Raw genomic sequence first — 13,804 nt, forward strand, 5'->3', positions numbered from 1 at the left:
TAAGTTGAAGTGCTCACTGGTGATAGGTGGATTTTTTGGTGAAAAGTAATAAAAGTGCCATATTATTAAAAGTATCAAGGAACTAGCCTGGCTAATAAACCAGACTAATATCACACAACACTGTCGCGGCAAAACATTTTTTGCCAACGGCTGATTCGGTCTGGTTTATTAACCAGGCTATCAAGGAACTACAATTAATTCATGAATTGAATCTTTCTACACAGATGTTTGGGTCAGTTGGGTCAGACAGGTTGAGTACTGGTAACAAAATATATTCAATATTATAATTATTCACCTGGGCTGGCGTGCCTCATACAGTGAGTCACCACAAATGTATAGGAGAAAAAGACAAAAACAGACAAACAACTTTGGAAATGCATGGAATGGATGCCTCAGTATCTGACCTGCTGGTAGACAACACTGAAGTGTTCATGAATGTAGTCCCTGCTGCGTTTCTCCAACATCTGACAGGAGTAGGCCTCGGCCAAGCCTTGAATCGCTACGCAGTCTAAGCGACTCTCCATGTAATTACAGCAGGCCTCTTGAACGGTGTGATGCTGCTAGCAGGGCCTAGAAGACCACATGAACAAAATATGTTTTAAGCAAAAATGAAGGTCAAAATATGATTATAATACATCACCTGCACATTATCTGTGGACATGACCACCTTTGAATAGTTCAACAATAGTTCATCAACAACATCTCAGGTTCCACTCCACCGACGGCCACCCTTTCCTGTTTGGACTCTAAAAAGTATGTTGTAAACATTGCCAGTGGAAAAGGTGAACAGTTGGTTAGGGTTTATGATTTTATAGTTATTTACAATGTGTCAAGAACGAAAAAAAAACATTGCATGGATGCACCTGGGACGTATCCTCAGTGATGTATCCCAAGGTCATCTGAGTTTCGGGTCTCGCAACATCATACCCCTCACTCAGGTGACCCAGCCGGGGTGAACAAGTCCCGATTTAGGGCCGATCCATAATCCTATTTTACCGCTGGTCGTCAGAAAATGTCAGTAGCACCGAAGAGCCGACTTTAGGACGGTACCCCCCCCCGAACCTCAAATGACGTCACATTGTAGGCTCTACAGAGCCGAACCGACTTTTATTCGGCTCTAAAATAGGAGTATGAATCGCGCTTTACATCCCAGTAACAAGTCCCGACTTGCAGCTGCTCTGTCCTCTGTAACCTCTGACAGGATACTCATAATAGCATCCTGCTTCTCCACAAGGCACTTGGTCACATCATGGTGACTTGTCCGCCTGATCTCCAACAGTCGTTTAAAGGGAGGGGACATCATAGTTCTGTGACACATAATGACGGTGAAAGAATGAGTGCAGTGATCCTGATAGATCAAAAAAGGTTTTTGCATATTGCTCTGCTTGCATTGCATGGACCACTGCTAAGTGCAGCTGGTGGTTATAGCAGTGGATATAAGGAATATCCTTCCCTACCTTTTTTGCAATAAGGCCTGAACCCCACCCACCCCTGATCCCACTCATGACAGAAGCTCCATCATAGCACTGACTGATAATTTCAGCTGCACTATAGCCTGAGTCAGAAAGATGCTCAAGAATTTGGGTGGTAATAAATTCAGCATTTAACTGACTGAGGTCAAGCAGACCAATCAGGTGTTCCTCTGGAATGCCTTTACAGACAAATCTAACCATGACTGATAGATTCTCCACATTGCATCTGTCCCTAGTTCCATCACTTTTAATGCAAAACCCAGCATAATCTGCTTTGTCATAATTATCTTTGATTTTATTTAATACCATTTTAGCCAGTGTGTCAATAATGTCGTTTTGTATGTTGTGAGAGGTGTATTTTGCATTTGGTGGGATGTGTTCGTTTATTTCATAAAATGTGGGGTCCTTTGCCAGTGTGTAGTCAATCATATTTAAGAATAGTCCTGCAGAGAAATCCTGTCCATCATTTGAGCTTTCCTCACTGCCACGAAGTGGAAGTTCATTTACTGCTAGGAACTGAACTACTTCTCCAATTGTTTTGATATAATATCCATTTTTTGAGTGGTGTAAACCACTCCTACAACTGGCTTTGTTATTGAGTGGTGTAAACCACTCCTACAACTGGCTTTGTTAGTCTGTCTGTCTGTCTGTGCAAAAAAACATGAGCATGGTTGATGCTGATTGGTTGATGCTGATTTCATTACGTCAGACATTACATCAGAACACAGCTGATCAGGCTATATAATACCTTACACCACTCAGTTCACACGGGTGTGATTTTTTCTATTTGTGTGGGCCCTATTAAGTTACCAATGGTTTCCCCTGTGGCCTCTCTTTGGGACATTTCATTCCAGGCTTTTGCATTTTTTGAGTGGTGCAACCACTCGGTCCACTCCAAGGAACAGCAATGTCCGTGTTGTTAACCTATGTGACTTTAAGTACCTTTTAAGTACCAGTAGGGGCGCTGTTGTGCCAGAAACAGAGAGAGAGAGAGATAGTGCTGCTAAGCTATGTTTCTATGTCAGTCGATTTAAAAAAAAAAATTGACTGACATAGAAACATAGCTTTTTCAGAAAACTGTCAGGATGTAGAAGACATTTTTAGAATGTTGTGATGTCAGAACAGGCCAGATCCATATATGGAGATATAGGGGTGATCAGATCCAGAGCCCGGGCAGAGACATGTGTGCTGGTTCTGGACAACCGGAAATGTAAGCCCCACCCAGTAATTATTTGTGTCCCTTTTATGCCTATATATATGGAGTTCTTGTCAAGCATGCCAAATGAGGCTTTTGTGCTGGTTCCGGACAACCGGAAATGCAGAGTACCCGTTCCACCCATTTGTCTGTGTCCCTTTTATGCCCATATATGGAGTTCTGTGTCAGGCATGCCCAAATATGGAGTGTTGCCCTGTCCAGAGCCTGGGCTGCACAGAGGCCTTTTTGGGGCAGTTCTGACTGGACAACCGTGGGTCCGACCGACTCGACACCGGGCACTCACTGCACCCACCTGTGGTGGCGTGGAGCGCGTGTGTCGAATTTGAAGTCGGTGGGGCAAACGTTACGTGGATTACACACGTACAGAAGTACTGTAGGGAGACAGAGACATGGTGCATGTATAGATATATCTAGATGTGACATGTCAAACTAGGGATTTTTCATGATTCTGAATCCATTCCAAGCATTTGTTTTGCACTTCAAAATATTGTAAATGTCAGACAATACACATTAACATGAATCCAACATATAGATAATGTCTATAAACTATAGTATATATACTACATTTGCACAACACTGATGATATCGCCCCTGCCCACTAGCTATGACAGGCTGGAATGGCTTAGGGTTGACGACAGCATCTGTCAATGGGTCTGGTCCACAAGATTCAATACACCACCAAGATAGCCATGATGTACCTAAATACTTCCTTAATGTCAATGAAGTCCACACCCACGACACCAGAGGAGGGAGTTCAACAAACAATGTGCAACCCAGATTCGGCACAAACAAGGGACTAAATTAATTTCGTTCCTATGCCACAAAAATGTGGAACGCCCTACCAACTGTCATTAAGACATGTGAATCCCTTGACTCCTTCACAACCGCTCTCAAAGAGCACCTACGGACAGCTGCAATTCGAAACTGCCCCCCGTAAAATCTGAATCACCACCCACCCCTTTTCCCCCTCACTGTAGGCCTATGTGTTTTCCCCCTTTATGATGATTTCCTGTTTGACTATATAGAAGTGTATATTTGTACTAAAATAAATGTTATGAATAATTGAAAACGGTGGGTAAACAAGTGTAATACTTTATGGTGTCGTCCACTCACAGTTAACAGTTTTTGTATCGAGTTGTGCTTGAAATGTAGGCCTACTGTAATTCTGCAAACGGTTAATAAATACTTGAATCAATCAATCAATCAATATTGCTGTCAAACTAATCTATGAAGCCATCAAACCTGCTCCATCACATGTTGGAGCCTCTTTACAAAACTCAGTGGAAAACTTCCAAACTACTATCTATAGTAGTCTCAAATATATCAAAGATCAACAACTATTTTATACATGTATGAGGAGGTCCCTGCTTTGTTTATGTCGCAATTAAGGCCGGGGTCCTTGTTTGGCCTGAAAACAGTTGAAGACTCCTGGTTTTATCATAAATGCACGCATTGCCTTATATTTTAACAAACAGCCACGATGACAATTCATCTTAACAGAACTGAACTGTGTGTGAATACTGAATAATGATGTTCAAGGCTTGTGGTCAAACCATGAAAATAAAGTCAACAACAACATCACATCATACCATTATTAGTTCCCAGATGTTCTGCTACTGTAACTCCTGTACCACTCCACGCAGTGTCGCTTGTCAACCAGATCAGAATCAGATTCAGATACAACAAGCTGTGCTAAACGTCATCGGCGAGCGACACCGTTCACGACGAGGCACCATAAGCATTTTGGTTGATATGATTTACTGATCCAAACGGTTTGTTTACATGAAAAATAAAACAGCTAGAAGCCACCAGCAAGTTCTACAGTTGTAGCTTGCTTGTTGTTAGCATATTTAGCATTGAAGCAGTATCTCTTAAACCGATAGATTTGATTCTTTTATTTTTATTTTTTTTAAGATATTTTTTGCGGCTTACGCCTTTTATTGGTTTTTTGAAGGGACAGACAGTAGGCTGACAGGAAACGGGAGAGAGCTGGGGGAAGACATGCAGTAAAGGCCGTGTCGGGCTCGGGAGTCGAACCCGCGGCACACTGCGACTGGATTACCAGTCGGGTGCCCAGACGGTTACGCCACCGCCTGGGCTAGATTTTATTCTTTGCTCCAGCCAATCACAAGTCGAGTTGTCTCAGCCAATCACACGCCGAGTTCCCAACGACTAATAAATGTCGCGGAACTGCACAGCAGCTTCGGCGTCGCCATGGCAACCCTGTTTGTTGATAGCCTCGGTGTCAGGCTTACGTTTGTTGATGGGAGGAAACTTGTGTTGCGATTGGCCAGTTACCCAAATAAAAGGTGAACGTTAAGTTCAACACCTCATTCACACTTTGTCTTTGTTCAGGACAGTTCAAAGGGAGAGATACAGAGATAGGAGCAGCAACATCATCACTGTGTGGCCACTAGACCTGACCATATCCATGATGTCTTACCAACTTAGAGACAGAAAGCCTTCATGCAGCGACTCAGGAGATGATTCCACCTGTACAGCAGATGAACATGACTCCATGGTTTCAACTGGAGACAGCAGAAAGAGGAGGATGAGAGGAGGGGTGAAGCGTGAGGCAGGTCAGGAGGAGGAGGCAGCCGTAGTCCCACTGCAAAGACCCAAGAAGACACGTGGCCGTGTAAAGTTAGACAATGAGTTCATTGACAACCCGACAAGGCGACGCAAAACCTTCTGCACGCGTAAAAATGGTGTAATGAAAAAGGTTAAAGAGCTCGCCAAGCTGACAGGAAGCCAGGTGCTGTTGCTGGTGGCCAGTGAAACGGGACGCGTCTACAAATGTGCCTCCGACAAGCTCCAGCCCATGTTCACTAGTGAGGCGGTCAATGCAGTGATTCAATCCTGCCTCAATTCACCACAGGGCTCACCACCCCACGACGATGATGATGATGACGATGATGCTCCCATGGATTTGAGTGCCACGGCTGCCCCGGGCTGCAAAGAGAAGATGGACCTCACCTTCCAAGCTTCTGAGGACGAGAGCCTGGGCAGCACTAATGATGACTCGAAACCATCTTTCAACAACAACATCATGGCCAGTCTACCAGGAACCGCCACCACCCGTGCCCAGTCCATGGTGCCCACAACCACCACAACCAGTCGTGCGTTACCAGACTGTAGTCTCTCGCAATTTTCAAATGCTTCCGTCATACGTAGGAGGCCTCTCATTCGGAGATTGTGGAATGGTACGGCTACGCGAGACTACACCACCACCGCCTCCACTGTGCAGGAGAGCAGCGGGCTGCAGGTACAACAGCACAGCCATGCCACAGCGTCCTCCCTGCTGCCCATGGAGGGTCATGTGATGTACCCCAGTCCTCCACACACGGTGATCTCCCAGGGACCGTTTGACTTGCAGTTGTCACATGAGGAAGTGGTGGAATGTACTGCTGATTTAAGCCTATAGGCAGTTGAAGGGACAGGGGGGAGGGGGCTCTTTGACTTTGGTGGATCAAAGAAATCACTCCAAAGTGCCAGAGAAAATCAAGCAGTGTCATATGCAACCTTTATATCATTGCCATTTCTATTTTATTTTCTGAATTTTCATTTTCCTCCTTTTACACAATTAAAAATCATTGTTATAAGTCAGTGACAAATAAAACGTATTGAATGTTGAATAGCAAAGAGTCTTTCTTTCTGTAATTATAAGTGATGGGTTTCACTATATGGAAAATTGTCTTTCATCAATTGCTATAGTAGTTACACATTGTTTGAAACTGTCTCCTGATGACCATGGTTAGGACACGTACCACATATCAAATTAATGACATCGATTCCTCTAATTTCCTCAGCTGATCCCTTCAACCCCCACCCACCCACACACAGGTAATTCATCATTATATAATAGTTAATATTGCTATAGTGCTGTATCCATTGTTAGGTTTAGACTACTTGGACTTTAGCTTTAGTTCATTCAACAGGTAAAAGAAGGCTGCCTGGTAATAACCCACTGGTTCACCCCCAGTCAGTGTTTTAGTTTAAGATTGTGATTCACGCTTTAAGGCTTGATGAAGGAACAACTCCTAAATGCATGTGTATTGTGTGTGTGTTTCTCACAAGTCACAACACATGTGACTCTTGATGTATGGAGAACATGGAGTCAGGGGGTCACAGCCTGGGGCGAGACATATCTTGTGAAATATATTTATTGAATTTGGGGGTATATTGCATACAAAATATAACCCACCCATATAGAATGGGTGGGTTATTGGAATTGTTTGAGGTGATATTGCTTATTGTAATGACATTTAGCCCAGTGACTTCAGGTGTGGACAGAATCAAAACATGAATTAAAGAGCTTGCACACTAGTCCGTATGTTTCGTCCAAAATGTGTAGCACAGAATATGACCTGATGTTAAAGGGACACTTCACCCTTTTAGCAAAAAAATATATGTCAATGACCTTTATAAGATTTAGAACACTTTCCTGGCGTTATTTTTTGTGTAATCTCTGGTTTTAGATATTTGATATTATCGAAGTGGCTTTGACGTCAGAGACACTCTTCCGTGTTCCTTCCGGACTACAGGTTGTCTCGTCAGAGACCAGCCCCAAAACACAGTCGTCACGGACACTGGGGTGTCCCTTCCGTGACGACTGTGTTTTGGGGCTGGTCTCTACCTCCTACAACCTTTGATGACTCCACCCCCACCGCACCGCTGCATTCCTCGCATTGTTTACATCATGGCGTCTGCAGGAACACCAGAGAGTGAGCGCTCCATGGACGAAGAGGACTATTTCCAAGTCATTGTGGAATCAGAAGTGCAGCAGGGTTATTTGTTTGAACCAGTATACACAGAGGAACAACTCCAGCGCAGAGACGAGGAGGAGGCAGCTGCTGCTGCAGCCAGGCAGGCAGCAGTAGTTGTTGCTGGGACGGACATGGAGGAGCAGCGCGTCGGGAATGATTCCTGGTGCCTGTGCACCAACTGCGTGCCCATGGACACTGAAAGAGACTCGCTGTGTTGTCATGAATTCCCCCGTGCACAATTCCTGTTAGATGAACTGTTGGATGAGCGAGATGCCAGGGGGGGGGGGCACCAGGGCAGCCGATATGTGTCACTATCCACAACAGTTTTGGACCGCACATAGACAGACATGTCCTGGAAACCTATTTCAGGATTCCCAAAAAGAACTGGGCGGAACAACCCGAACCAGCGGGTTTGGATGGACTGTTGACTCACGAGTAAGTTTATTGCTAGAAAATAGAAATGTAGCATTGTAGCCGCTCTTCAACTTCTTACGTTGTCTTTTTGCTTTGGGTATGCTAAACCAGCTGAAGGTACATGATGGAGCCAACTAGCCCTGGTCGAGTGTCTAACGCACTGGACCAGGGCTAGGAGTCAACACGAGTCCTGATCTGAGTGCATTAGCCTGTTTTCTAAATACAATAATAAGCCTGGCCTATCCTACTTGAGCAACACAACAATATGGCATCAATCTATCTTTATTCTTGGATTTCTGGAGCTACACGCAGCTGGAAATTGTGTTATTGTTTGTTTCACTAGTGGTGGCTTGCATTCCTTCTTCTAGACCAGTGGTTCCCAAACTTTTTCATGTCAAGGACCCCCAGTTTGACATGCATTAGTCTACGGACCCCCATTTTAATGGCATTTCTATCTCTGGAAACCCCAATTTATATTGTAAAATCAACACCCCACCTTGGGAACCACTGTTCTCGTTTTACATGTCAATAAGACTTTGACAGTGTGTAAATTTACTGTAAGCATTGAAAGAGTCAATTCTATTCAACTGCTATGTATTATTTTCGAGCCGTCATATTAGTGGAATATTCCAGTCTGTGTCTGACATTAGTTGTATCTAATCACTTCTGTTTTATTGTCAATTATATCTTTCAGTCAATATCGCTTGGTAGCCTACAGGCACTTTTTGGAGTGGACTTTACAAGGCGAGAAACTTGGTGCTGAAAACCGTATAGTCTTACCAGCTTGTGTCATAAAGGCCATCCGGTCCAAATTTCCCTCTCCAACGGGACAGTACCGTGGTTTCCAGGAAGTCCATGCAGCTTTTGGAGAACTAGAACAGTTGCAATATACTTTTCTATACTTTTGTCAATAAAATTGAGCTTCACATTTTGGTTGCAATATTCATTGAATGTTTGCCTATAATAACACTGAACTTCACATTTTGGGTGCAATATTGTAATAAGTAGGATACTGTATTTATTACTTGACCAGTAATTCAACAGTTTCATAACCATTTGATAGCATTTCAGCTGTGGCACTGACACTGTAAAGTGAAGGGTCCTTTTGAACATCATTAGAAATGGTCTGATAGTCTCATTTGGCACAGGATTTATTTGACAATGTCTGATAAAGAAATATTACTGTCCATTAGTCAGATAACAGTGAAAACTACCCAAGAACATGTGAAGAGTAAAAAACATAAGCAGAGAGCTTAGAATGCTTTCTAAGCATTCAAGTCTACTAGCCTGAGGTCAATATGTATGATGTATCACCATTATCAACTTCACGGGCTGACAAATAACAATTGCATCGTACATGACATAGCTTGGTATATGCTAACAATGGGAAAAGGACAGTGATGCAGTAGTTTTTTTTCTTTTTACTTCAACATCGGCACATACAAGGCACACCTTGATTGACAAATACATAAGTAATGAGATACAGGTAAAACGTTTGCATTGCTGCTTGATTCAATAGGCACACCTAGAAATAATAGTAACATTGTATGCGTTGTGGTTTCTCAAATTGCATTGAGTAAGCTGTAGAATAAGCATGAATGCACACAGACATGTTCTGCCAAAACAGTATATGGGTATCCAACACACTTTCCTTGTACTCCAAATATATAAATATGATATCTGGTCCAGTTATTGTCACATCACAAGTTTAGAGGAGTGAAAATGTGTGAAATGATTTGCATTTACAAAATACAGGAAGATAGAAGTGATAATTCCTGTTTGATGTGCCACATAGCCATGCAGCAGCAAGACTCAACACCCAGCTTGATGGATCATGGAAAGTGTTCTGCCTTTTTCAGCACATGCAGTTTGTGGACCATTTGGAGGTCCTCGTGATGTGTACTTGAACTTTGAGTGTTGAACAAAACTGCCATTTTCCATTTCCTGCAAATGAGAGACATAGAAGACAAGAAAATGGTCAGATGTGTCAAAAGTTATGTTCTCAATATAAGCAGATCAAATGTATATACACACACACACACACACACAACACTGCAGGGTTCAAGTAATGACAATGGAATGAAGCAGCGCGACAAGGAACTTGAAATTGCTGACCGTCTCCACTGCTGCAACACAGTAGATTCCCAGCCTCCTGTGGTCCATAATCAGCTCCTTGAGTGTCCTTCGTTGAGTTTGAGGTTGTCATGACACCACTGTACAGTCTTGCCGTCACTGAAGAAGCCCATCAACGTTCATCTGCATGGTCCCCGGCAGCAACTGCATCAGGAGAGGAGAGGTGTCACTGTCACAATCAAGGAGAAGACTTTTGGTTTCTCATCATGTAGGACTTACCTGTTAGAGCCGACTCATATGCCTGGCCAGTAATTCCTGCAGTGGAGGTGCAGGTGTCTGAGCAATGTTGGGTGGAAGATCTGGTTGAGGCTGATCAAGTGAGGATGTCGGGGCTTTGTACTGCACATCTGGGTCCTGACGGCGCTCATACACCATGTCCATGAGCCGGTGTCTGAAGTCGGTGGTGCGAGGCTTGTAAATCTTTTGTATGACCCATTTGCCTGAGCGCCTGCAAGCGACCCTCTTGTGACGCAGTGCACCTAAAATGAAGGAGAAAAAAGTTTTGAGAAGGACTCACCATTGAAGTGTAACAAATAAAATTTGATATATCTGCTCCCAAAACACACCTGTAGTAGTGGCTTGCCTCCTCTTTACAATATTTTCATTGTGGTCCATAATGGCAAGATGAGATCTCTCCTGCATCCCCATATAGGAGAAGTGTTGGCGCTTAGGCATGTACTTCAGAAGAGCACTGTGGAACACCTCCAGTTCACCTGTGTGTTGCAGCATGAAAGCACATAAACATCTAGGGCTCCATCTTGCGCCACCCTTATCCCTAAACTAATTTTCCATTTTTACTATTTTAAAAAAACCTTTTACAATAGTTCAACTAGCCATCTACATCCAGACATTGTGAGCTTGTAGATCGGCTATTTGAACTATTTTAAAAGGTTTTTTTAAATAGTAAAATATGGCAAATTCGTTTAGAGATAAGGTGTTGCGCAAGATATAGCCCCTACTGTAAAACAGTATGTATCATTTGAAAATTGGAACTTACCAGTATGCATGAAGAGCCCCATTTGACCAAGGTCCTTCAGAAGCCTACCGTCCTGTACCAGTGAGGCCAGCGTCCTGAAGGATGCAGAGTCACTCTTCAGCCACTTCGTCTTCCGCCGCTGATCTGCACTGATTGGAAGATGACAGCACCGGTACGTGTTGCCATCCTCTGTCCACGTGTGCTCATCACACACACACATGGTGAAGGACGGACAGCCAGCGCTGCTGCAGTAGCTACAGTAGTGTGAATATCAGTTACACTGCTTGGTGATGACTGGCACAATGGAAAGAAATTGCAACTGTCTGAGAACAATCCAGAATATTATAGATGCACAGATCCCTCACCTCTGTGTCACCCTCACAGGTTCCACAGGAAAACCACATGTGGTTATAAATGGACCTTTGAAGAACATACATCAAGAAAAAGTGATTAGACATCCCGAACAAATGGCATGTTTGAAATGTGTCTACTTTGACGAAACACTCACATTGTCCAACCGCGCAATAGCTCCATGCATTTTTTCTGGCTTTCAACTTTTTTAGGAAACCTGCAAAAAAAAAAAAAACACACACAGTGCACTGTATTGCATCACAGTATATAAGCATAATATGAGCTTAGTATATAAACAGCTTTGAACCCGAGACATTATTTTCTCACCGTTCTACACAACCATTACCCGCCATAAATAAAGCTAACCTTTAGCAGTATGCCATATATCAAACTCGTGTTTGATCTCGGGGTGTTCAATCCTCATCATCTTCCTGATTGAGGGAGAGCGGTCTGTGGCTATCACCTCCACATCTAGCCCCATACCAAGCAGCACTGCAAGTATGGAAATTTTATTTATGAAGTGCCTTTCAAAACATAGTTACAAGGTGCTGTACAATTATCAAAATGAAACAAACAAGGCAACATAACAGCAATAAAGCATAATGAGGACCTGTCAGTCCACGCTTGAAGCCCTTTGGTTCCATCATAACGGAGCTGGATGCTTCTGTGACCTGGAAGGAGGAGCAAGAAACAAAACGCAGCAGAACCGAAAGTTATTTCAATAACAGCATGCTACTACACTCTGACGATCCTGCTGTGAATACAACATTTAAAAACCTCAAAATCACCTGTACTAGTTCAGTGTGAATGATCTCCTTCGTGTCGTCCAACATGAAGGAGTAATGGCAGTATTTTGCACTGAATCCAGGTGAGTCACATCTGGCATCACCCAAGAGTTGGGGCAGTTGTTGGGGCCACATATCATCATCCTCTGGTGCCTGCTTCTGGAAGACTCGTGCCAGGAGTTCATTCCGCTGTTGCTGGTACAGTGCCTCAATGGCAGGGTGTAGATATGCCTTTTGGATTGCATGGAATGTTGTGGTACCAATCATATGCAACTTCATTGCCTTAGACCACTCTGAAAGCTCAGTGAAGGTGCCCCCCGTAAACAGAACAGAGGCAGCAGCTTGCAGGTTGACCTCTGGCATTCCCCTGACATCCGGCGATGACCTCCATGTGTCCTTGTGGCCGCCATTGCACTGCCACTTGACTTTCAGCTGTGCACCAGTATAGAACTTGTGCACATTTGTGTCAAGGATAGCTTCTCCACAGACCTGGCAGAACTTGAAGAGGGACATTATTCTCTCCTCATCCACAAGGACCTTCCCAGTAAATCTCTCGTCGTCGTCCTCCTCCTCCTCCTCCTCCTCCTCCTCCTCCCCAGATGAGGTTGTCTCGGGCTGGAAGCTGTCATCCCCTGGGTCATCAGCCTCCACACTGGTCTGAGAAGAACTCTCAAATTCACTGGAAGGATATCCTGTGGTCTGAATGAAAAACAGAATTTGATAGCAATCTCTTTCATATGAAACTTTTAATTACATATGCAGCTAGAAATGGATGACAACCTATATTCTCAAGTGAGTTTTTTTTTTCAAACAGCAAGGCTAACTTACAGATTGACTTGGCCCTGCCACTGCCACTGGAACGCTGTACGACGGTTCCTCTGGCACTGCCACTGCCATTGGAACGATGTACGACGGTTCCTCTGCCACTACCACTGGAAGTTCTGGAACGCTGTGCACCGGTTCCTCTGGCACTGCCACTGGAACACTGTGCGACGGTTCCTCTGTCTGGTTGAGAGTAGAAACAGTTACTACAAAAAATGTCTACATCTGGACAGCTGTATGAGGCCTGGTGAGGAATGGTTTAGTCCAGGGGTAGACAAGGTTATATTTGTGTACAATCAAAATATGTTGGAATTATCTATGTGGTGTCATTAAAATTAACGTTGACAATTGACATGGCACACTGCCTATTTAGAAAATACAAACATGGCACTTTCTAAAAGGTTGTAGACCCCTGGTTTATTTAAAATAGTTTCTCAGACTTGTTGTCCAAGCAATATACACATTTGTTTTATTTTGGCATTATATTAATTTGACTCGTTTCTTTTCCTGACTAACACTAATCATGTGAGGAATATGAGAAGTGTAAGATCACAATAAATGGCATTACAGCAGTGCTGTGAAACATCTGGCCCAGTCTGTGACCAGTTTGGAGGGAGGGAGGCATTATTGAACTATATTTTCCAACGTTGAAAAGTTAATTTGAAAGGAACTGACATGTTCCTCCAAATGTTTACAGTTGTGGGTTTTGATAGCGTGCGTTGAAAAAGACGTTTATTAAAACGCCAAACAAACAACAAAAAAGATGGGGCCACCATGGCATGGCAGCCAAATGTATAGACCCTCATTTATGCTATGTTATAGCCATGTTTTCTCAATGTACTCGGATGAAGTCATGTTTCATACTGTAT

The 13,804-nt window shown here is 43.5% G+C and overlaps 1 protein-coding gene across 1 annotated transcript; it reads right to left on the reverse strand.

Moving 5' to 3' along the window:
• Window positions 1–9,431: 9,431 nt before the first annotated feature.
• LOC306914812 (uncharacterized protein) lies at window positions 9,432–13,629 on the reverse strand. Its single transcript, XM_079492012.1, has 10 exons — window positions 12,942–13,629; window positions 12,117–12,812; window positions 11,939–11,999; window positions 11,695–11,820; window positions 11,343–11,397; window positions 10,999–11,231; window positions 10,568–10,714; window positions 10,221–10,480; window positions 9,984–10,145; window positions 9,432–9,812 (listed from the first exon to the last, which is right to left on the reverse strand). The coding sequence occupies exons 1-8, from the start codon at window positions 13,008–13,010 to the stop codon at window positions 10,224–10,226; spliced, it is 1,644 nt and encodes a 547-aa protein (XP_079348138.1). The 5' UTR covers window positions 13,011–13,629; the 3' UTR covers window positions 9,432–9,812; window positions 9,984–10,145; window positions 10,221–10,223.
• Window positions 13,630–13,804: the final 175 nt, after the last annotated feature.

The sequence above is a fragment of the Electrona antarctica genome (genome assembly GCF_951216825.1).
Source record: "Electrona antarctica genome assembly, chromosome: 22".
Lineage (NCBI taxonomy): Eukaryota > Metazoa > Chordata > Actinopteri > Myctophiformes > Myctophidae > Electrona > Electrona antarctica.

Bases quoted from the DNA above. Each gene is read 5' to 3' on its own strand.
- LOC306914812 (XM_079492012.1), bottom strand. From the start codon at position 13,010: ATGGCAGTGGCAGTGCCAGAGGAACCGTCGTACAGCGTTCCAGTGGCA. The intron at 12,813-12,941 runs GTAAGTTAGCCT...TTTTTCATTCAG, and splicing joins TGGCAGGGCCAAGTCAATCT to ACCACAGGATATCCTTCCAG. The intron at 11,398-11,694 runs GTTAGCTTTATT...TGTTCTTCAAAG, and splicing joins TATATGGCATACTGCTAAAG to GTCCATTTATAACCACATGT.